The 25,485-nt window shown below is 45.3% G+C and overlaps 1 protein-coding gene across 2 annotated transcripts; it reads right to left on the reverse strand.

The window, feature by feature from the left end:
• Positions 1-3,309: 3,309 nt before the first annotated feature.
• On the reverse strand, positions 3,310-20,748 carry SDR16C5 (short chain dehydrogenase/reductase family 16C member 5). Of its 2 annotated transcripts, XM_006085292.3 has the most exons (7): positions 20,651-20,747; positions 15,280-15,626; positions 11,371-11,502; positions 9,097-9,196; positions 6,508-6,652; positions 5,572-5,697; positions 3,310-3,628 (listed from the first exon to the last, which is right to left on the reverse strand). In XM_006085292.3, the coding sequence occupies exons 2-7, from the start codon at positions 15,610-15,612 to the stop codon at positions 3,538-3,540; spliced, it is 927 nt and encodes a 308-aa protein (XP_006085354.1). In that variant the 5' UTR covers positions 15,613-15,626; positions 20,651-20,747; the 3' UTR covers positions 3,310-3,537. The 2 variants fall into 2 exon arrangements, with proteins under 2 accessions (XP_006085354.1, XP_014308195.1); XM_014452709.2 differs by lacking the exon at positions 11,371-11,502 and having other exon boundaries at positions 20,651-20,748.
• Positions 20,749-25,485: the final 4,737 nt, after the last annotated feature.

Below are 25,485 nucleotides of genomic sequence, written 5' to 3' on the forward strand. Positions count from 1 at the left end.
GGCGGGGGGGGGATCAGTCTGAGCAAGTTCATTGCTTTTCCTGAGGCTCAGAAAAAGAAGGGAGGTGGAGGCAGAAATAAGGCCTTTGAAAATATTAATTTGGGGGACTGAGGGAGTTTATATTTTTCAGCTTCAATTTTCTTGGTGAGGAAGGAGAGAAGGTTACCCTTGGGAAAGAGTAGATGATGGGACAGTGGTGGGTTTGAGAAGAAGGTCTGAAAGGCCCCGTGGGAAACAGGAGAAACAGCCCAGGGGTGACAGGTCTACCTGCCTTTGCATGCTAGCCAGTGGTCGCCTTTATAAAATGCAGTGATCAAGACCAAGTGAGGCAAACCAGTGAAGGCCTAGGCCTTGAAACCATAGCTGGTGACGTTGAGCTGAGCTTTCTTACCTCTACTGTCACTGCTTCAGTTAGTGCTGATCCGCAGGAAGGACATCTTGGTACACGTGTACTGCAAGGGCACAGATGACAGAGCCTTCACCACACCACCCTGCAAGCAGCCTTCCCAAGGGATGAGCACCAATGACTGGTGCACCTGTTATTGGTTTGATTTCCAATTTGATAGCAAGTTTCTAGGAGTGGGGGGGAGGGGGGGGGACTAATCCAGGCCACAGGCCCTCCAGGCTCTCTTCAATGGCCCAGTTGTGGCCTACTCATTGGCAACAAAGGGAAACTGTCCAGCTGCTGGGGGATAGTTGGATAAACCCAAAATAGGTCACTGCCTGGAAATGTTGAAGATGCCTAGACTGCCATTGTATCTCTTCACCCAACCATTTTGTATGGAATGTTTTGCTTCACATCAGCTTTTGTTTGGTGATCCAGATTCTGTCATGTTTCTGTCAAGTGCTGACTCTTAGAGGTTGGAATTAAGTGTTTGTTTGTTGTTGTTGTTGTTGTTGTTTTTAAAGCATTTCCAATTCATCTTACTTCCAGGATTCTAAATGATTTTAGTTGACAAACTGTGACTACCTCAGCATTGGGACACTGAGGAGTATATGGATCCTCTGTGGCCTGGATTTCCTTTTCTATCTTGGCACAGATGGAATGTTTGTTTCCTTCCACCCCCCAAATTAATATGTTGAAGCCGAGTGTGATAGTATTTGGAGGCAGAGCCTTGGGGAATTAGGGTAAGATTAGATCATAAGGGTGGGGTACTCGTGATGGGATTAGTGGCCTTATAGGAGAAGTAAGAGCCAGATCTCTCTCTCCATGCCCATAGACCGAGCAAAGACCCCGTGAAGACACAGTGGGAAGAGGGCCATCTGCAATGAGCTCTCGCCAAAAACTGCATCAGCTAGCACCTTGATGTTGGATGTCCAGCCTCCAGAACTGTGAGAAAATAAATTTCTGTGGTTTAAGTCACCCAGTCTGTGGTCATTTGTAATGGCAGCCAGAGTTGACTAGTATAGTGTCACAATGTAAAAACCAAACAACCAACGAAACAAACAAAGGAAGTACATGGTCACAGATTTTTACCCAGCCAAGGTCCTTCTAATACTACTAGTAAGAATCCTCCTTAGTTCTTGAGCAGCAGGGCAACTACAGGATGCTATATGATGCCATCCTTGGAGGGTAGAGTGCCCAAACCTGGCATACAGCCCTTGTCCTTTAGCCTTCCATTTCTTAAGGCTTATGTGGGCTCTTAATCATGGCATCATTAGGGTTAAATTTCAGATGGAAAATTGTATGAAACACATGCTGAGTACACTTGCTCTCAAGTGGTATTAAATCACCTTGTTATTTATTAGCCTCTAGAATGCTCTAATTTACATGTGGTCTCTCCTCCTAGGGGTACTTCAAGTAAATCTGAATTTGTTTATACGATTTTATGGGTACTATAAAACCACAATTGAATTTCAGGCCTTTGTAGTCATCCAGCCTTGCAAGATGCTCTCCAATTAGAAATAATTGCTGTTAATGCTGTTATGAGTGGTGGATGCCCACTACACCCAGACCTTTGTTCTACTAAATCCCCTAAGAGTCTCTTCTTTATGCTTCAACTAAATAGACAGGCCCCTAGAAGATACGCTTTTGGAATTGTAATAGAGGAGCAATATTGTGCCTCTCCGTTAATTAACCTTGTTAACCAAGGATTTGGAACTTCAGTTGGTTAGTCAGGGGCCTTTTGATCCTCTCAGTACACATCTCCAGTCGAGTAGGATGTCACTCTTGTGAAATAAGATGCCCTTTCTTCTTTGGCACATACCAAACAGCTTTATTATTCTCTGAGTAATGATGCAATATTCCTCTTTGATGAAATCATGTGTATAAAGTAAAGTGCTGAGATTCGTGCCAGGCACAATAAATATTAGCTATCATTTTTATGATCACAAAACAAGTTTTTTTTTTTTTTTTTTTTTTTTTTTTAAAAAAAAAGACTTTCTGAATGGAAAGGAAATACAGGAGCAGCATTGTCGAAATCCTATGGACAGCTCAAGATAAACCAGTCCACAGTGGACTCCAGACTCTACAACCCTATTGCTCTAAGAGCAACTTATCCCCAAGATATTTAAACTCTTTTCTTTGGACTCTCACAGGGTGTCCCAAGGTACCTCTCGTCCTTTCCTGTTCCCCACACAAAAGGAAGTCAGAGGCAAAGGCTGCTGCTTTTCTTGCAAGGCAGGTGCCCCATCCAGCCTGGGAAGGAGTTCCAGGGTATGGTAATGACCACATTTTGCTTAATCTTCCTTTTATGGTGAAATCTCCAAAGCATGCATGCAGTTGGCCAGTTGATTAAACTGTGATGAAGGCAGCACTGATGAATGCAAATGCATGAAATAGTCCACCCTATGGAAAAACATCTCAACATGAATCCCAACCTGAAATACTAAACGAAACTAACCACATGAATGTGTCTTCTAGATTAATAGGTAGCAGTTTCTCTAATTCAGTAGAATGTCCTTTTCAGAGTGAGAAGCACCCATTCTTTGACCTCTTTTAGGAAGAAAAATGTGGTCCCATTCAGAGTTTGATGTAGGGCCGCTGCCTACCAGGGACTTCAGGGAATGGACAGTCAGGCTCCCTCACAGCGGCCCCCGATGTACCCCCAGCAGGAGGTACACTTGGCACTTACTCTGTGAGCATCTGGGGCATGTAGAAGCAAGCATTTGTGTGGCTGCTTTGGAAAGATGGACACGGGAGGCTGGCTTTTTCTATACCAGGGAGCACACAGAGGTTCAAAAAGGTTAAGGTGAAGAGCAAGGTGACAGGACATCTAGAATTGTGTGTCCTCTGGAAAGAGGGCACTCCCTCTAAACACTCACCATGTGAGAGGGTTCTCTCTCTCTCACGTCTACTGAAAGCAGGGATGACAAAAATGAGCTGTTTTTATTAATAATAAATAAAAGCACTCAACAAAAAAGCAGATGGCAACATTATTTTCAAAAGTATTGGCTGACTATTCCAGTCCAGATAGAAGAACACGAATGGTACTTTTCGTCTCCAGATATATTCTATCAGACAAAAATCCTTCTCTTCATGGAAATAAGCAGTATGTAATGTTGGGTTTTAGATGACATCAGCCATAGAGTTGGTCTTTAGTTCTTTTTCTTTCCAACGAAGCCATCCATAAAATGGAAGGCCCCCACATAGTCACCTATGAGCAGTATCAACTTGGTGGGCAGGATACTAAAGAGAAAACAAGAGGAAACTTTCTCGGTTATCATTCATAAAAGCATCCTTACAGCACAGCTGAACAGCAGTGCCACCGACCTGTCGCAGAAGAATTCACGCATGCACACATTGCTACGCACGCCCCAGTGTCACCCTGGGCCTGTCTACAATGTGGGAGGACACCAGCCCAGGGTTTCTATCCCTCCCTTTGCTTTATTTACATCATTCAACTGACTTCTCACGTCCATTTCCAAAGCTTCCCTACACCATGTAATGATGGGCTGGAAGCAGGGACGTCTTGTGGAGTCAGCTGAGCCTGGCTTGAAACCCAGCTCTGTCATGTACAATGTCATCGCAGGCAAGTTACTGAGCTCGGGAGCCTCAGCTTCTTCCAGTGTAAAATGAGGTCATTCATCTTTCTTTCTGGGCCTACGGTGAGGATTAGATGCAATAGCTCCTCAGATGGCTGGCAAGATCCAACTAAGACTGTTCATCTTCCCCCCCCTCCCCACGAGCCCCTCCTGACGGAGCACTCTGACCCTGCGGATTCTGACATTCACATTGCAGAGCGAGGAGAGGGGCCGTAAACAGAGCAAGCCCAGGAAACCTGACCCCTGAGCTAAGGGTGGGATAAAGTAAAGGACCTGTGCTGTCCCTCGGGGGACACCCCAAGAAACCCAGGCGGTTCCTGCCCTCCCCAGCTTCAGGTCTCTAGTAAATGATACCTTTTCCAGGAGACCTCCCCTGAGTACCATACTGAAAACTAGACCTCAACCTGCACCCCCGATCCTACCACTCTGGAATTTCCTTTTCTTGCTTCCTGTTTCTTTGTTGCACTTATGACCACCCAGCATACCTTCTCTTTTACTTTATTGTTTTTTGTTTGTTCCCTGATCCCTACCCACTAGGAAGATAATTTCCACAAGGGCCAGGACTCTTGTCTCTCTTATCCTTTGCTGTAACCCCCAATCCTAGGGTCATCAGCAATGCATGGCACACACTAGGCACCCTCTAATGCTTGTGGGATGTTTGAAGGAGTGTGTGCTGTTAACCCCCCTCATTGAACTTCTTCATGCTTTCAAAGCCTTCTCAGGAATTATGCAGACCCCCCTCAATCCGGGATTTATAAAAGTAAATATCAACTCTGTAATTATTTTAAAAATTAGAAAAAGTAAATCCCAAGTTCTTTACAGTTGGCATTAACTTCTGTTAGGCAAGTGGAGGCACTGTCCTGTGAACACGCACGCTGGCCAGTAAAGTCATTACATTCACTCATTCACAAGCTGTAACAAGCACTGATTTCTACACTGTAAATGAGGAAATTGGACCTGGAGAATAAAGGTCATGTTCAGAGTCACAGGCTTAGTACACAGCAGGATTATAACTCCAGATTTCAATCTCTTTGCCATAGACCCTTTTGCCCCACCCCACACCTTAGCAGTTGTATCAGTCACCACTCCTGTGCTAGGTGGAGCCTGAGGAAATGAAGGCATGGAAGAGTGATTTTTGGTTAATTGTATAAAGTAGATACAATTAGCTAAAGAGAAAAGACTTTTGTTTATGCAGGAAGGGCACCTCTTTTTTTTTTTTTTGTCAAGCTCTTCCCTGGAGCTGAAAACACACAAGAGTGAGCAGAAACCAACTGGCATCTGATCTCCAGGAACTGACGGCTCAGTGGGGAGGCAGACAATAATCCAAGGACCTCACAAATAAGTGTGCCGTGCAGCGGTGAGATGTCTGAGGAGGCCAGGCTCAGGTGCTATGCATTGAAGCCGTTGGGGATATTCTGGAAGGCCAGGGAAGGAATGCTTCATCTAAGAGGGGGCACAGTATGTGCAAATGCCCGGCACTGTTTCCAGTACCGGGGACTCTGCGGGTGAGGCTTCTCCTGGTAGGATTTGGGGAAAGTTGTTGATCGGTACATTAGAGAAGTCATAGAAGCTGACTGATATTGTTACCTTTTTAAAACCATCAGGATGTATATAAACTTTGGTATACACAAGTACACTTTTTCTTGCAGGATAGCATCTACTATCTTTCTGACTACATATTCTGGTTCCAGAATCGGTAACAGAGAAGGACAGCTAGGGAGTAAAAAAGAAAAAAACAAAAACAACCAAAATTAACAAATTAATAAAAACAGTTCTTGCACATTAAGCATAAAAAGACTGTAAGACATTATCATTTATTTGCTTCGTTCCCTCCCAGATTTTATCTACTTCTATATTTACTCCCCGATTATCAACATGGTAATAACTGGAATTTGAAATGGAAAATGATGATTCTAATGAATACACTGATGTATAATATGCATATAAGTAAAACCACATTAAATAAACAATCTATTAGTATAAAGCAAGTCTTTGAAAAACGAATTTCCTGTCATCTCCATGAGATGCAGAATGAGGAATTTGTGTCCCTTTAAGTGGTTTTCAGTCCTTCTGTGGAATCAGGGATGAGGGGAGGAGGGAGTTGGGTGGCCGAAAGGGAATGTGATTGAGTGCTGGGGAGACAGGTGAGCAGATCCAGGCTACAGGGCGGCTGCGAGTGAGACACAGCTTTGATAAACCATTCACATTAAACCCAACATCTTAAATATAAGCATTTCTGAGTAAAAAACAAATTCTGAGACCATTCATAAATCATGCTGAATCCGAGAGAAATACATTTTTAAACAACTTTAAAAAAACAGTTAGAAAAGCCCAGCTGAGTGGCTCAGTTGGTTGAGTGTTGCCCTGTGCACCGAAAAGTTGCCAGTTTGATTCCTTCTCTAAGTATGTCCTGAGGTGAGGATTTAAAAAAGTAAAAATAAAAATAAAAAAACAGAGAGAAAAAATAAAAGAGGCGATTATTTTTTAAAATGCAGTTTCTTTGATCTTACAGGTTATACTTACCCAGTAGTACAACCTTCAAACATTCCAGTGTTTATAAAAAATGGGCACACAATAGTGGTTTTGATCCCATTTATTTTCTGGGCAAACAGTTCGAAAAAAATAGATTCAGCAAATCCATAGCCTGCAAATTTACTTGCACAGTAATCTGAAAAAGACAAACAATGCTGATGTACCTTCTGAAGTTTTAAAAATGGCATTGCATTAAGTCTCCTCATAACACCAGCCAACAGAAAATCAGACGATGATTTCAGAGTTCTTGTTTCGTGTGTTGGTCCGCTCCGACTGGAAGAAGTGCAGAGTGAGTGGGGGGGTACACGGTCACACAAAGTTCAGTTGATAAGACCGAGTGGATGCTGGAGAGCCTCCTACAGTCACACCCCTAGCCTTTACTTCCACGTTATGAATGGTCAGACATGTGCTAGCTGTTATATGGGGCACATGGCATGTGTGTCTAGGCCAGCCGTGGGCAAACTATGGCCCGCGGACCGGATCCGGCCCGAATATTGTATTTGTTCCCGTTTTGTTTTTTTACTTCAAAATAAGATATGTGTAGTGTGCATAGGAATTTGTTCATAGTTTTTTTTAAACTATAGTCCGGCCCTCCAACGGTCTGAGGGACAGTGAACTGACCCCTGTTTAAAAGTTTGCCCACCCCTGGTCTAGGCCCAAAGAATTTCAACCCAATTGGTGCAGGAAGGCACATAAAAGAGGATATACAGTAAGCGATGCAGTAGGCTAGACAAGAGAGGGCAGCCTGGGTCATGGTACTCCGATCAAAGTTTCTTCCAACTCTCTAATTCTTTCTCCCACTTTCAGAAGAAAAACAAAGGACTCAATAGCTTGTCCATTTTGAGCTTGCTGTCTTCAATCACTCTCACTTCAAGTAAACACCTGGATTTTCAATTTGCTGCATGGAAAAGTTTGGAGTAGAAAAGGCATGTAGATGAGCTCCTTCCCTTTGCCTCACACAGGCAAACGAGGTAAACGTACTTGCTCTGTTCAGAAGCGGCTACCACAACTGGCAAAAACCAGGAAATGAGTGCCAGGCGTGGGGATGTCAGGCCCACTGCTGCTCAAGAGGGCAGGTAAGACCATAGAAGGAGGGAGGGGAGAGGAGTCCTGACCAGCTTTTAGGATCATCTGAGTCATTTGGTACAAATGCAGCTCACTGAGTCCCTCAACCCTGGAGACAAATAACACCCTTGGTGATTCTGATGCTGGGGAGCCAAGACCCCCACGGTGGGATTTACAAAAGGCTTACGCTTGTTTCTAAGGCCAGCTGGGGATGGAAGAATCCTTCTTAAGATAGAGAGATACGGCGTCAGAAGAAAGATTAACAGAAGCTGTAAATATACCTGCATTATTTCAGAGTTTCATCATTTATCAGACATATAAGAGAGAGGTAATGCTAATATGTGATGATTTCTGAGAATGACAGAGTACAGGGAGATGTGCACAGACTGATAATATTTTGGGTGACTGGTGGTTCTGGAAAACCTCTTCACCCAATTGAGATGAGCTGGGCCTAGACTGGTACTGTGAATCTTGGATTAAGCGGCTCAGCTCCAAAGCATCAGGAAGTGCCCCACGGGAAGGTTGGCCAAAGTTATCCGAGTATTGCAGCTAGGGCTTCTGATGCCCGAGTCTCAGGGATCTGCATCAGTACACGGAATGTTGCTCCTGGGGATGCCCTGGTAGGGAAGGACGAGACTTCTGCTCCTCCTGGAGCTCCCTCCTGAGTTGGGCTGCCTTCACTGAAGATCTTGGTCTATCTCTTTGCCCCCTCCCCACTGCTAATGACAAGTCAGCTGCAAGGGAGATGGAAGTGGCAACCACTTCCTTTAAGTCTTCCAATCAGTGGAAAAGCAAAGAGGTGAAGTTTAGGTTTCTTGGGGTGGAGAAATTATCTCCAAACTGACAGCAGGGGGAGACTTCAGAAGGCAGAGTGGTCGTCCTTACCAACCTGAAAACAGTACCAGATGAATTTTGGGGATGGTGACTATGCTAATCACTTATGTAAAAACAGTCATCTGCCAGCACCGGTTTGGCTCAGTGGATAGAGCGTCGGCCTGCGGACTGAGGGGTCCCAGGTTCGATTCCGGTCAGGGGCATGTACCTGGGTTGCGGTCGCATCCCCAGTGGGAGATGTGCAGGAGGCAGCTGATCGATGTTTCTCTCTCATCGATGTTTCTAACTCTCTGTCTCTCTCCCTTCCTCTCTGTAAGAAATCAATAAAATATATTTAAAAAACAAAACAAACAAACAAAAAAAAACAGTCATCAGTAAGGTGTCTCCTCTCTCTCTCTCTCTCTCTCTCTCTCTCTCTCTCTCTCTCTTTCTCTCATTTTTAAACCCAGGGGACCACGTAAGACCTAATGATTCCAAAGGGCATACTTCAACTTCCGGTAGGTATATCTGATGGGCAGTTTTGATGCATTATGTAGTTCTCAACCACTTCCCTTATTAAATATACTTCTTAATTTTTTATCTTTATTATTGGTGCATCAGGTCAATGCTGATTACTCAGAGCTATTATGTAAGTTAGAGCTAGGGAAAATGTGCCAATGTGAAATATTACACTTTTCTTACCTGCCAGCCCATTTACTCCAAATAATCCAGCTGAACTTGAAATGCAAACCAAGTGTCCATGCGAATTAGCGATCATAGCAGGTAGAAAGGCTTTATAAGTCTAAGATGAGCAAAGTAAAACTTTTAATATTTTATACCACATTTTACTCTTTTTCAGATGTTTATATGATCATTGTGATTAAAAAAATTTTTTTAAGCTCATAAAAATACCTGAAGGCACTGCAATATAAAAATTTAAGTATCTGGAAAGTAACCATCTTAACTTGTTTCACCTATGAAATCAATATTTTCCTCATGGCATACCAATATTATTACAAATAACTTACTCAAACTTACATTTTGTTCATATTTGATTTTTCAAAACACAATATTAAGACAATAATTGAAGCAATACAGGACAATCTTAGTTGTGGCAGCCATCATCCAGAAAGGAAAAGATATCATTATTTAGATTATAATCAAGAATAAGATTATTTAGATTTAGATTGCTCTTTTTTCCCTGGGATCATATATGAATTTCAAATTTTTTTGAACAGTGTTTATAGGACATGCTGCTGTTGGCTTCAGTGTAAAAATATCACTTTGTTTTACATTTATCTCTACTTCTTTGAATAATAGTTTCTTAATTTTGTTCCATGTCACAAAAGAGAATATCTGTTAGAACGAGGGGACGGATACTATGTTTGAGGACCACAGAGCACCTTCACCTTTGATATGGGATTTGGAGAAAGAAGATAAAGGAAAGAGCGATGAGCTTTGGGAGATGTATTCTGCAACAGAGAAATAATTAACCTATACGAATAACTGCATTTTATTTCATAAATTTATATTTCCTATTTGTTTCCTAATATAAATATATATGAGAAAAAGAATCTCTTGTAAAAGTCAACCAACCTCTGTTTGTCTGCATCATAATGAGTTTCAGAGAGAACCTAACACTTACAGAGAGAAGGAAAATCAAAACAAGCAGCATAATAAAAACCGTGGCGTCTGCTCCGAGGCACTTCTCCCTGGCAACACTCCCCTTGGGAGCCCTGTCACCATGCGCTCTCTGACCCTCTAGCAAGTAAGTGCCCACTCTGTGCAAGTACTTAAAGAACGTACCTGGACTTGCTCAGAAAAAGGGTACAGAGAGGGCGTGAGGGGAGGTCAGGGCCAGCAGGGGAACATCAGCATTTCAGGAACACGTAGAGAAAGTGGAAGAGAAAGAAGAGAAAGAGGAGACCATGAAAGAGACCAGGAAAGCAGAGAGGTGGGGAAAGAACATGAAAGCCCCGGAGTGGAGATTTTCAGGGACACTGTCTTTGTCTTCCTTCTGACGGGATATTCCAACTTCATTCTAATGCAGCAGAGGGCATTGGGGACAAGACAACACAAGTCACTTGCAGTAGTTCCTGAAGGAGCATGGTGGCCACTGAGTTCTGAATCTTTCCATCTTTCTCCTGAAAACTAAAGAGAACCCCAAGAGTACCACCATGGCATTTTTGGTGAAACTAGGAGACAGAAAACCTACAGTCTCTCAAAGCTGTGCAAGGAGAGTTGAGTGGAAAGTCCACGTGGAGAGGTGTGAGGAGAATGGAGGGGATCTCAGAAATCTCCAGCAAATAATCACTCTCAGAAGCAGAGCTGGACAAGGGAAGGAGGAGCTATGAGTGGGGCGGGAACAAAATGGGCTCACGTGCTGGGAGAGGCAGAACGAGGGACCGTGCCTGGCATGGGGCGGCCTGACATGACTGGCCTCAGCTACAGCCAGGAAAACACAGTGTCTGAAAGTGGGCACATGGCTGTGCCCCTTGATGTCCACAGCACGCAGTCACCAGGGTTAGTGGTAGAAATCTTTCTTTCCCTGGGTAGGTACTGAGTCAGGAGACCGAATGTTTTGGTTTGCTCAGAACATATCTGGTTATTGTTGCTTATTCAGAATGCGTGCTTCCACTTTTTTCAAAAGAGTTGCAGCTTAGGCAAATGATAAGGTCATCCTGGCCAAGTCTAAGTGCTGTCACTTGCTGTGTAGCCTTGAGTAAGTCTTTCAACTTTTGTGATTCCTTATCTCAAGGAGCTGTTTTAAGGCTCATGCCTGAGGTGCCTAGGGCAGTGTATAAATGATAGTAGTACCACGAGGACAGTGTGTCTTTGTAGGATTCCCTGGCGAGTTCTGGGAGTGTGGGTTGAGTTGGATTGGGAGATGACTGGGTAGACCAGGATAAGCTAAAATTGAGAAGACTGTGCTTTATTTAGAGGCTAATCTTTGTCATGAGAAGAAAAAATTATTACCCACAAATGTGCTTTGAAATTCACATCAAAAGCCTTTTCGATAAGCTCATCCGGGCAGTCGAGGAACCTTTTGCCTGTTACGATGCCAGCATTGTTGATTAGGATGGAAATGTCACCAACTTCTTTTTTAACCTGAATTGAGTAACAAGAGCAGCACCATCAACGTAGTAATTTCTTATATGATCTAGGTTTAATTCCCCCCCAACTTAAACCTTGTTAAGAGACTGAGCTTATGCAGTCTGGAAACAAAGCATGTTTTATTTCCTTTGCTGAGTGTACAGTGCATCAGTGATCCAAGTCTGATGCTTTTCTTTTTATTTCTTCTTCTCCTTATGATAATTCCAACAATGCAATGCTGCTTTCCTTCTACATTTAGAGCTATTATTATATTTGGTGAGTAGTAACTTTGTTCTATGCTCTAAGAAGCATATAATTTTAATCAATGTGATGGGGGACATACGCCCTTATTGCCATCTATATATATAAAGGCTAACATGCAAAGTGTCCCCTCGGGAGTTCGACCAACTGGCAGTTCGATCGCTCACTATAACATGCACTGACCACCAGGGGGTGGCATGGAATAAAGGAAGGTCCTGGCTGGCAGCTGGCAGCTGGCAGCTGGGAAGGAAGGCCCTGGCTGGCAGGACCCTACCCGTGCACGAATTTCATGCACTGGGCCTCTAGTCCTATATAATAAAAGCCTAATATGCTAAGTGTCCGGTTGATATGTCATCTGTTCAATCAATCAAAGCATAATATGCTAATGATATGCTAAGGCTGCTCAACCTTAGCATGCTATGATATGCACTGATCACCAGGGGGCAGACGTTATAACTGGTAGGTTAGCTTGCTGCTGGGGTCCAGCCGATCAGGACTGAGCGAGACAGTCTGGACATGCCCTGGAGATCTCCTGCTGTCCCTCTCCAGCTGGCCAACCTCCTGTATCCCTCTCCGGCCCCGATCGATCTTGAACCGATGGGGTCACTTGGCCTGGCCTGCGCCCTCTCGCAATCCAGAGCCCCTCGGGGGATGTTGGAGAGCCAGTTTTGGCCTGATCCCACAGGCCAGGCTGAGGGTCCCCACTGGTTCACAAATTCATGCACCGGACCTCTGGTGTCATATAAATCAAGACCTAGCAGACACAGAGATGGGGTGGCGTAGGGAGTGAATGGAGGAAATATGATATTCAGTATATCCATGCTTTCAACACACATCATGGTTCAGAACCTGTCTATCCTGTTTTCATCAACTGGCTGGCTTTCTTCTCCCTCCCCCAAACTTTTAGGCATAAGATCTGTGAAAGGAGGAACAAGTAGGCACATTTGCTACGATGACACTGGGCCTACAGTAACTTGAGTGGTCATCCTGGGATGAGAATAAGTTTGTGTTGTTTTATAAGGGACTCAGGGGTAACATCTAAGGGAAAACGCAGCAGATCCTAATTTTATACTTAGTTTTCTTCCTTCCTTCCTTCCTTCCTTCCTTCCTTCCTTCCTTCCTTCCTTCCTTGTTTTTTTCCTTCCTTCCTTTTTTCTTTTTTTTTTTGGCATTCATTATTTTTCCTTGTTGTAAGAATGTGGCAATAATCTCTTCAGCCCTGGGTGACAACTCCAGGAAGACTTGCACATAAGCTGTGCCCAGCTTTTGAATAGCCATACCATGACAATAAGAACCCACAGGAAGGCTGTGCATGTCAGTGTCTAACTCCACACTGCTCAGGATGGCTGATTTGACTTTTCCACCACTATAAGTCAAGTGGGCAATAGGTTAAAGTCAACTTCTACCAGTGACCACGTGGTTTAAAAGATGCAATCCTGAAGTTTGACCTTGGACATCTGGAATCAGTAATAAACCTTAAAAAAATTCACTGATACTACAAACACACCTCATTTTTACAAATAAGGCAAGACCCTTCAACAGCAAAAAGATTACAATTCACTTTATTGAGTGGTCTGCAACTGAACCCTCAATGTCTCTGCAGTATGCCTGTAATGAGGTGGGTTTTTTTTTCTGTTGAACCAATGCAGTCAATTAGAGGTATGCCAAGCAAAATTGATTATGAGTTGGCTTGTCTAAGGCATCACGGTTATTAAATATACAGTTAGGATACTTCCACATGCCACATTAAGGGTATGTGACAACTACGTAGCTCCAGGCTGGTCTTGTGTTTACTGTTCCCAATGACCTCTCACCCAGGATGCCAGGTATGAAGGTTGGACTTTCAGTGCCAACTATGCTCTAGGGACACAAGCTTTCAAGGTGGTTGGGGTCTCAGAGGAGATAAAACACTGTCAAACTGCTCTGACAATTTTCACCTGGATCACTCCTCTATGGCATACTTTGTAAAATTTCTCTGGTAGCTTCCCTCTATCCAGAATAAGAAGTGGAAGTGCTTGGTTTATAAGGTGGAAAGTAGTTTGCTTCTCCTGAATGCAAAAGAGCATATATTTAATTGTCTGCAAGACCCAGAAGTAAGAAAAGTTGAATAATAGGCTAGTAAATGCACCATGTTTGACCATTTCTGAAGCTGAGCATTTTGGGCAGAACTAAATTATGGATATGGAGCAGAGGGAACTAATTATTTATGGAGCACCTCATATTAGCTTGTTCCACATCTGAAGATGTTGTGTTTGAACACAAGCCAGTTATTGCTTAAGACTTGCCAGGGAAGTTATTTGTAATCAGTGTAAGTCAACCTGCCAGGTGACTGGTGCTTCAAGGACAAAGGGCTGAATTTGTGAGGTCAGCTCTGAAAAAGACACAACTGCTCTTTGCAGGGTAGTCCCAGCATGAGCCCTGCTAGCTTGTCAAGTTTGGGTCTCCAGACTGTTCTGGGCAGCCTGTGATTGGAGATGGTAGAACAGATGTATAAAATGTAAAGACAAACTCAAACTCAAACTCAAACTCACTCAATGGCCAGTGACCTGCAAACCTTTCTACTAGTTTTGAGCAGAGAAGCTGTGCAAAAACTTTCCAATGTAGTTGCTGTGCAAGAGCTTTCCAATGTGGTTGCTTGCTTGTCACAAGCTGGTCTAGTTCCTCCCTTCTCACTAAATGAGGGAACCCTGGGAGTCACAAAAGAAGTAGCCCTGGAGAGTGATGTGTAGAATACTCGTGCCAACATGAAGACAGATTAATCCTTAATAAGGAAAGGAGACAGGCAGCAAACAAGTAAGTTCCTCTACGAACTAAGAAAACCCTACCATTGGCATATTGGAGCTTTGGTTTCCTGAAAGCGTCCTAAATATGTGCATCTGTCATCACTAAAGGAACAACTGAGGTTAACAGTCTTTGGGATGAATAAAATATTCTGATTTTTTCATGACAACTTCGGAGAAATACACATGCAAATCAAAGGCATTGTGGTGGAGTGGAAATAGCTGGATTTAAAATTAGACTAAATATGGGTTTACACCTGGCTTAGTCATGCAGTAGCTCTGGAACCCTGAGCAGGTTAATATATCTGTGCCTCAGTTTCTTCATCCTCAAAGATGGTGCTATCACCTATCTTATATTATGATAAGGGCCAGCACAGTCAGTATAGAGTGGTGGTCAGAGTACCTACTCAGGAGTCAACAGGCTCATGTCCCAGCTGTCGCTTTGTTACTTACTATCTTTTTCTTAGGTAAGCTATTTACCTCTCCTAAGTCTTGGTTTTCTCATTTGTGAACTGGAGGTACTAATAGACCTTATTTTATAGGATTATAATATACAATACATACAGGGTGCTTAACATGGTGTATTGCAAAAATTCTAATTCCCACCCCCCCCCATTTTTAAATTAAAGGAATGTTGGAGATAGGCAAATTGGCACCGAGAAAAGCAAACAGAGAAAGAAACTGATGTATTTCCAAGTATTTACATAGAGTTCTTACTACCCATAGCAAAGAGTAAGCACCCAAAATTTACCTGATCGGCCACTCGATACACCTCTTCCTTTCTACCGCAGTCACAGGTATAGGCATAGGCTCTTGTGGCTCCGGCGTCCCGAGCCATGTTGCACGTCTCCTCATTCCCCTCCTTGTTGATATCCCAGAGAACAAGCACAGCTCCAAGGCGGGCAAATTTAAGGGCTAAGAGCCTCCCGAGTCCACTCCCAGCACCTGTTATGAGTACGATTTCACCAGCAACGCTCTTCCGTGGCTTTGGGATTAAGGTAAAAATCATAGTCTCCAGAAGACTAAATACTGATTTTCCTAAGAAAACGAATACTTTCTTTGCTGACTTCACGTTGGGAGCCATATTCTGACTGACACCTATGAAGACAGACAGACAGACTTATATAAAGACCTAGGCGTCTACTCCCTCTGAGTTAGCTTGCTACATGGAGCTCATACTTCCTGAAATAGTGAAAGAAATTGAGAAGCGTGATTTAAACATCTCTCCTGGTAGCAGACTCTGAACTTAGAAAAAGGAGGGGGCCCACCGGGACCGGATCTTGGCTCAGCACACATCTGCATGCCCACTCAGCTTTGTTCATGAACAAATGTTCATTAACCAGGAACTGTAACTACACCCAAATTTAACCCAAAGAAGACGTTCATTATTTCTCACAGTGAACCTTTTCTCCTAATAATCATGAGTCCTGTGGGCTGATTTATGTTCAAAGTCTTGACCATATCAAGCTTATGACACAACTGCTACATCTTTGCTTTTATTCCTGTCTCCTTTTAGATTCATGTTTTCTCATTTGCATTGTTGTTCTTAAATTATGTGTCACTATTTAAAATATGAGATTCTAGAGAAAAATGTAAAACCCTATTTGCATAATGTATTTTAAGAAGACTAATTAGACCTTCTTAACCAGTGGTTCTCAACCTTCTGGCCCTTGAAATACAGTTCCTCATGTTGTGACCCAACCATAAAATTATTTTCGTTGCTACTTCATAACTGTAATGTTGCTACTGTTATGAATCGTAATGTAAATATCTGATATACAGGATGGTCTTAGGCGACCCCTGTGAAAGGGTCATTCAACCGCCAAAGGGGTTTCGACTCACAGGTTGAGAACCGCTGTTCTAAACCTTTTCTGATGAATTCACCATCAGCTCTGGGCCCTTGCGCCCTACCATTTACCACTCAGACCTAAGGGTTGTAGGACATCAGTGAGAGACAGGTCTGGATTCCAGTCCTGTCCTACTCCTGCCTGGCTGTGAAACCTGGGGCAGACTCCATAGCCTCTCTGGTCGAGGTCTCCTCATCTCTACTTACTGGTCTGTGGCATAGAGTAGTTTTGCAGATGAAAAAAAAAATGTATGTCACGTGCTTGACCCATGCTGGCTCACAGTGCTTTACAAATGTTATCATGTTTTTCAGATTCATGGTGCTGCTCACCAACAAGGTGAAAGAATAACAAATCTCCTCCCGACAAGGGCATACTGGGCTCCACACTTACATCCCGTTATCAGTTACTCGCACTTCAGTGGAATGAGTTTATAACATGCTTTAAGCCCTAACCGGTTTGGCTCAGTGGATAGAACGTCAGCCTGCAGACTCAAAGGTCCTAGGTTCGATTCCGGTCAAGGGCATGTACCTTGGTTGCAGGCACATCCTCAGTAGGGAGTGTGCAGGAGGCAGCTGATTGATGTTTCTCTCTCATCAATGTTTCTAACTCTCTATCCCTCTCCCTTCCTCTCTGTAAAAAAAATCAACAAAATATATTTAAAAAAAGTAACATGCTTTAATAACAAGCCACTGAAAAAAAGAGAAAGGTCTGATTTCCTCCAGGATGAGAAGATGTATTTAGCAGGGGGCATGCTGTGGTGGGGGTGGGAGGTTTCCCTGAGTGGGGAGCTGTAGAGAATAGACAGAGGAGGGCAGACAATGTCCATTAAAGAACAGCAGGTTCTCACTTTGCAGTTTGGTTGAGGATAAACTAATTATTATTAATGACTATGAGTGGATAGAGTCATTTACAGAAGGGCTTGGAGAGTGGTTGCACCCTTCAGAAATTATTGTGACCAAAACTGTAGTTTCTTGTGACTGAGGATCAGAAATAACGTGTATGCAGTTTATCCAAGGTCCCTGTGCTAGCTAATGCAGGGCCAGATGTTCATTTATTATGTTTGTTGAGCATTGATGCTGGGCACTGGGGCTGAGGGGATGGGCAGCCTCCCGTATTCTCTGGCCTAGAGCTAAGAATCTAGTTGAAGAGATAGACATTAAATGAATAAATACATCATCACAATCCATCTATCTCTCTATATAAAAGCCTAAGCGACCAAATGACCATTTGACCAGTCACTATGATGCGCACTGACTACCAGGGGGCAGAAGCTCAATGCAGTGAGAGCACCGCTCAGCTGACTGACAGGTGCCAGATGCTGGGCTCATGGATGGCTCCTCCTGGGCCACCTACTGCTTGGTGTACTCTTACATCCCTCAGGGGATGTTGGGCTGCCAGTTTCGGCCGTATCCCTGGGGATCGGGGGAAACCAGCCGTCCAAACCGGCTGTCCGACATCCCCCGAGGGGTCCCGAATTGCTAGAGGGCACAGGCCAGGCTGAGGGACCCCACCGGTGTATGAATTTGTGCACTGGGCCTCTGGTAGATTTATAAAGAAAAGTTCAGGGAGCTATAGAGAATAGAAATTAAATTGTGGTCAAGGTCGGAAGCAACAGGAGGGTTTCACCAGGAATGGACATTTGAGTGGATATCCATATGATGAATGGTGAGAGGTAGACAGATCTGGGAGAGCTCACCCAGTAGAGGGACAGAAGAGTTTAAGCCTTAAGGTAGGTTTTACCTGTGTGACCAGGGAATAAGAATGCTGGCAGCCCTAACCGGTTTGGCTCAGTGGATAGAGCGTCGGCCTGCGGACTCAAGGGTCCTGGGTTTGATTCCGGTCAAGGGCATGTACCTTGGTTGCGGGCACATCCCCAGTGGGGAGTGTGCAGGAGGCAGCAGATCGATGTTTCTCTCTCATCGATGTTTCTAACTCTCTATCCTTCTCCCTTCCTCTCTGTAAAAAATCAATAAAATATATTAAAAAAAAAAAAAAGAATGCTGGCAGTGAGGGGCATGGATATTCTGGTTAAACAAAGAGTGGTTTCTTCTGTGGCACTCCAGGTTTCACCATCCTTGGAATGAAATGGCCTTCACACTCTCTGGCATCTTTGTTCAAATTTATTTTCACAGAATAGCTTGGATAATTGCTTGGGCATCACAGGCCCTGCAGGACTTGGAAAGAAGGTACCCTGATGGGTGAACAGCGGTATTCAGACTCTTATATTAAACTAGAGGCCCAGTGCACAAAATATGTGCACTCAGGGGGTTCCCTCAGCCAGGCCTGCAACCTCTCGCAGTCCGGGAGTCCCTGAGGACAGTAAGACATCCGTAGCGCTGCTGTAGAGACAGGAGAGGCTCCCACCACCACTGCTGTGCTTGCCAGCCATGAGCCCAGCTTCTGGCGCACTAACCACCAGGGAGCAGATCCTGCATTGAGCATCTGCCCCCTGGTGGTCAGTGCACGTCATAGGGACCAGTTGTTCCACTGATCTGCATAATAGCCTTTTATTATATAGGACTAGAGGCTCGGTGCATGAAATTTGTGCATGGAGCGGGGAGGGTCCCCTCAGCCCAGCCTGCACCCTCTCCAACACGGGACCCCTCGGGGCATGTCTGACTGGCAGTTTTGGACATCCCTCTCACAATCCTGGACTGCTGGCTCCTAACTGCTCACCTGCCTGCCTGCCTGATCACCCCTAACTGCTCCCCCTCCCCCGCTGGCCTGGTTGCCCCCAACTTCACCCCTGCCAGCCTAGTCCCCCATGCAGCCTGCTGTTCAGTCATTTGGTCACCCCTCACTGCCCCGACTGGTGCCCGGGTTGCCCCACGCAACCTGCTGCTCAGTCATTTGGTCACCCCTCACTAACCCACCTGCCAGCCTGGTTGCCCAACACAGCCTGTTCGGTCATCCGTTCAGTTGCAATAGTTGCTTAGGCTTTTATATAGATAGATAGTCATGGGGTGTGTACCTGCAGACCTGCAAGGATGAGGGTCAGACTTTCTACAGTAATGTGACACCCCAGGCACCCTCCCCAGGCAGCAGCCTAGGCACTGCCAACACTCCTTCCACAAGAAATCCAATACCAGGCCATCCATGCCCCTTTTAGACACACCACTATGTAATTCCTAAGAAAAGCCGTAAAAATTAAATAAGTTAATGCAGGTAAACTATTAAGGAGTGTAATATAGTTATGCGGTCAATACTACCACATACGAAACCTTCTGGGGGAAAAAGAAGGTCCTCATTGCCCTCTCAGGATGCATAGGTTGGGGGTGGGATAGGACAAGAGGAGCAGGGCTAGATTTCAGGGCCTGCCAGGTTACAGGCCTTGGTAGAACAGTGATAGGCACATAACGGCAGCAAAATAAATATCAGTTAGAGCTGTGACTGGTGTTAGTTCTAGCATGTAAATTAATGATCCTTGGATATACCAATTAAATAGTAAGTATGCTTACAAACAAAAGTAAAGCACTAAACTATAAAGTTCCATTTTAGTGTAAAGACTCTTCCGTACTTAGGAAATGACAGCATATTAAATGTAATCAGGCTGGCCCTGGCCGGTGTGGCTCAGTTGGTTGGGCATGGTCCTGTGCACTGAAAGAAAGGTTGCCAGTTCCATTTGGGTTGAGGCACATGCCCAGGTTGCAGGCTCGATCCCCGGTAGGGGGCGTGCAGAAGGCGGCAGGTGGCGCTCTCTCTCTCTCTCTCTCTCTCTCTCTCTCTCTCTCAATCGATTAAAACATTTAAAACGAAAATTTAAATGTAATCAGGCTGAAGACTTCTTTGGTGTCTCCATCCCATGTCCTAGCCTCCTAGTCCAAGCTGAACTAAGCTGGTGCAATGGAAACAGGTGATTTATGTTTCACAGGTTTATGCTTCAGAGGCCAGGGGGCAGCAGCAAGTGGGTCCTGGTAAGGGGGCGGGTGAGGGGCGGGGGGGGGGGGCGTTGGGGCGCTCGGGAGGGAGAGGAAGATGCATCCCGCAGTAGAGAGCAGGGCACCTAGGCTGAACGGACCGAAGAGGGGACCAGGGAGTCACCCTGCCCTCTGCTCCGGGTTGGGGAAGGAGGCAAGCAGCTGACCCCCGCGGGGCTGGGTGCCGCCTGGCCTCCGATGCGGGGCGCTCTTTCAGACTCGCCCCGCGCACCTTCCGTGCCCCCCCTCCGACCCCCAGCACTACGCTACGCCCCGGGCGCTGCGGGCTGGCGAGCCTCGGGCGCCACTCCCCCTGGAGGTCGTGCCCCGTCCCTGGATCCGGATTTCGCCAACTCACCGGGGACACGCTGCCCTCGCTGCGCGCGGAGAAGCCTCTTTGTCCTCGGGCACCGCAGCACTGGCTGGCAGCCCCACGAGGCTCCCGGAATTATCCCGCACCTGCTGGACACCCCCCCCGAGGGCGGGTTCGCCGCGCCCCGCAAGGGGTGGGACGGGCGTGGGCCCCGCTCCTTTCTTTTCTCCCCCGGCGGCCCGAGAGAGAAGCTGGAAATTAGGTCGAGAAGACCAGATGCGCGCGCCGGGCGCCAGGATTTCAAACACAAGACGCACCCGCGGATGTTCAAGATTCCCAGAGCCAGGCTGCTCCCTGGATTATTAAACCCGAATTTCTGAGTTGGAAGGGCCCCACGTGTTTCCAAGCACAGCCCCGAAAGCCGGGAACCCCCTGAGTTAGAGAACAAAAGAGGAGGCGGGGTGCGGGGGGGCCGTGCGGGGGAGGGAGCTAGTCCTGCCGGTGCAGCCAGCCGCGCTGGCCTCGGAGGCTGAGCCCGTCCGCCCCGTCTGACGCTTCCATCTGGGACCAAGGCTATCAGCTTCCCAGGTCCCGTGGTGGTGAGTAGTGTGGGCGTGGGAGAGCCTCCGGCGGCGGGTGCAGTGAGGGCGGGAGTGGGTGGGGCGCTAGCAGAAGACTGAGTGGAGGGCGAGGGGAAAGTTTGTTCATCAAGGTGAGGGTGAGAAAAAAGAGAACAAGTCAACAGTGCACTCAGATCCAATCGGCATTGGCTAGTATTCATCTTCTCTGTGTACAAGGATCCAGAAACAGCAGTGTCACATCTGCCAAGAAAAAAAGATAAAAATCACTTAACATTAGCTAATCATCTAATATAAGCAGAGCTCTCCATTGCATGCTTGTAAGCTCGTAATAGAGGGTGGAGTTTTTATTACGAGCATCAGGAGCAGAAATATTTAATGATGGGGTATTGAAGGAAAAACGGGTTGTCAGGACAAGATTGCGGTTGGAATTCACCCAGGGTTGGGGAGGATGCATAGAAGTGACAAGTGGTGAAGGCTCAGAGGAGAGCAGTGTTAGGCAGCCTGTATCTGGGACAGACCTGAGTGTGTGAGGACTGCACATAGCTGTGAGAAGAAACAGGTGAGTGGTCTAAGCCTGGAAAGGGAGGTGCCGGGAGAGCCTGGAATGTCATTTCAGTATTTAGGAAGTGACTGGTATTCTGTAGGCTGTGGCGAGCCGTGGTCCGATTGGAAAGTGAATGGGGCAGGTGTGTGTGCGCTGATTTCAGTGTGGGCATGCCTCTGGGAACTACAGAGGTTTTTTTTTTTGGGGGGGGGGCGGGGAGAAGGGGTAGACATATTCATGAACTGCACATGTCTGGATGATAGACATGCACCCTCGGTGCCCCTGTGCATAGAAGAGGGGCACCTCGCCAGGATGAGGAGAGGTAGCTGGGCTGGAAGGACCTTCTAGACTTCAGAGACAGACTGGGACAAGGTGTGGAGGTGACCAATGCCTGGGAATGAGAGTGACTAAGACTCGGAAGGTTGGGTAATGGGCTCCAGGCTGTATAGCCTGCCCGGAAGAGCGAACATTACAGAACAACCAGCCTTATGTCATCTTCATGGTTTCTCTGAGCAAAATCCTGGGCTCTCACTCTATTTCCCGGTCAGCAGCTCAGAGTAGACCTCAAGAAAGAAATCTCAAGCATTATTAGAAATCTCATTAAAACCAAATATGAGTGCAGAGAAGTGGGGTTTCACTGATGATGTAATTAAAGGCTCTGAACTTGAGCCCTGCTGTTTGGAGAAGGCTCCACTTTGACGTGATGTGGGAAAACTCTTGACCATAATCCTGAAAGCTAAGAAAATATTTTTAAAGGGTCCTTTGTGGCAAAGGCCAGGAATAGACAATTAATTTGTGATGGAAGATGCAGAATGGGCTAATGAATTATGAAAAAGATGCTCAAACTTCATTCTTAGTTGGAGAAAACAGTTCTAGTCTTCCAAGCCAATAAATGTTAAAAGAAAAAGAATGGCTTCATACAGGGTTGGTGTAAATTATACATTTCTAGAGAGCAAGTATCACCCATTCCACCCGTGGGACTTTTAACTTCAGGAAGGGAAACTGGTCACCAGGAGTCAGAGGTTGGAAAGGAGACTTAAAAAAAAGATTAAATTTTTGTTGTTGAAAGTATTACATATGTCCCCCTTTGCCCCCCATTGACTCCTTCTAGCCCACCCTCTCCCTGCCCCAGGCCCTTAACACCCCATTGTCTGTGTCCATGGGTTATGCATATATGCATACAATTTCTTTGGTTGATCTCTTTCCACCCACCCCCCACCCACCCACCTTCATCTTCCCTCTGGGATAGGAGACTTTCGACTATTTCAAGCCATGGAAATGTATTACTCTTTCTAGAAATAAGTATATTAATAAAAAATAAGTTGATTATTAATTTCTAAGAAATATGTGTGCATGGAGTGCTCTACAACCATTTTTTATAAAGTCATGTTTTTCAAGGATATAGGAAAATACTCTGCACATAGTGTGAATTAAGAAAGCATAGTATAAAACTAATTATATAATATGATGCTACATTTCTATCACAATTTTATTTATGTGCAACTAGAGGCCCAGTACATGAAAATTCATGCACTGGAGGGGGCGTCCCTCAGCCTGGCCTGCCCTCTCTCACAGTCCAGGAGCCCTCAGGGGTGGGAGGCGACCTGGCGATCAGGGGAAGGCGACGCCCCATCACACCTCTGCTGCTGCCACTTCCGGCAGCGCAAGCCTTGGCTGGCCCTGGTTACCTGAGCCTTGGGCAGCCCTGGGTGGCTGGGCAGCCAACATCCGAGGCTTGCCTGCGCCTCGAGCTGGCCCTGGGCGGCTGGGCAGCCACCATCTGAGGCTTGCCTGTGCCTTGGGTGTCAGCTGGGCAGCCGCCATCCAAGGCTTGCCTGCACCTTGGGCCGGCCCTGAGCGGCTGGGGGGCTGAGGGGACTGGGGGACTCTGGAGGCAGGCGGCGGGCCTAGCCTTGCCTCATGCCTGCCACCCCAGTGGGGCTGAGGGGACTGGGTGCCGCCATCTTGTGGCTGTGGGTGCCACCATCGTTGAGGGCGTAGCAGTCAATTAACATATTCCCTCCTTATTGGCTGTGGGCACAACCATCTTTGTGACAGCGTGAGGGTCAATTAGCATATCCCCTCTTTATTAAATAGGATAGGAATTCTGGAAGTGAATTCACCAACATCTTAGCATTTTTAATTATCAAGTAGTGGAATTTTGGTTGATTTTTCTTCTTCTTTTAGTATTTTCCAAATTTTCTATTATGTGCACATCACATTTTGATTTCATAAAAAAATGTTTTTTAGGACATACAAAGACATTTCCATTAAGATGACAGACTGAACATTTATATTCCTTTTCTTCCAAAAATCCCACTGAAATGAAAGGGAAGATAAAAAAGTGTGACTAAAAACATAATAGTGCTAGAAAGAAAGGGACTACCAGTGAGGACTGACTAGAGGTTGGTAAGGAGATGGATCCCATTTCCAGAAACCAGAGCACAAGATACCTTAACCCAAAACACTCCCCGGGAAGGCTCTACAGAAGTGAGTCATTCTTCCCAACACAAACCTGGAGTAACTCCTACTCAATAAACAAACACAAAGAGTGGAAATAGGACATGGGGCATCCAGATGGAATACGAGTCTTGACATAAAAAGACAAAACAATGAAAGTATTGAAATAAAATGCAGGGAAATTATTTTGTAATTTGGGGCTAGGCAAGGACCTCCGATCCCCAGCCTATTCATTTGACTACATAAAAATTGTCAACTTCTATACAGGGAAAAAAATGCATAAGACAGGCAACAGACTAGGAGAAAATATTTTCACATAAAGAATTGAAATGGAAAACTAGCTATAATTTATGGCATTTCTATAAACCAATTTGAGTAAGGCTGTAGAAAAAATGGGTAAAGAAATGCACAGGCAGTACATAGGCAAATGACTGAAAAGATGCTAAATTTCACTGTTATTCAGGAAAATACAAATTGAATAGGCACATTTTTGGGGGGGTTCATCAATATTGAGGTATTAAAAATCAGATATAAATCCAGGAGTGGGGAGGGTGTGAGGACACAGGCATTCTCAAGTACTGTGAGTGGAAGTGGAAGTTGGTGTATTCTTCATGGAAGATAGTTGGGCTGCAGCTATCCTGCCTATTGACTCTGCTCTTTCACATGTAGGGTTCCAGTATAGGAATATTGACATCTGTGCAGAAAGAATTCTCAATGGAGCTTTTTTGCAATTGACCCCCTCTCCCCCCACAAAAAAACACACCAAACAAACCATAGAAACTACTTTTTTAAAAATATATTTTATTGATTTTTTTACAGAGAGGAAGGGAGAGAGATAGAGAGCCAGAAACATCGATGGGAGAGAAACATCGATCAGCCACCTCCTGCACATCTCCCACTGGGGATGTGCCCGCAACCCAGGTACATGCCCTTGATCGGAATCAAACCTGGGACCCTTCAGTCCGCAGGCCGACGCTCTATCCACTGAGCCAAACCGGTTTCGGCACCATAGAAACTACTTAAATGCACATCTATTCCATTAACCATGGTGTAGTCATATAATAGAATCCTATGAAGCTGACAAAAAAAATGAATTTAGAATTATATTTACTGGTAGGAAAAGGTCGACAGGGTGTAAGTGGGAAAAAAAGTACAGAATTACGTCATTGAAGTTACATTTATATTGTTCATGTGTGTGTGTGTGAAATACAGATGGAAATGCAAGAGGAATGGATCTAATGCATACACACCACACTGTTCACTGTGGTTACCCCTGGCAGGCAACAGAATTGAGT

Source organism: Myotis lucifugus, unplaced genomic scaffold, assembly GCF_000147115.1.
Source record: "Myotis lucifugus unplaced genomic scaffold, Myoluc2.0 scaffold_17, whole genome shotgun sequence".
Lineage (NCBI taxonomy): Eukaryota > Metazoa > Chordata > Mammalia > Chiroptera > Vespertilionidae > Myotis > Myotis lucifugus.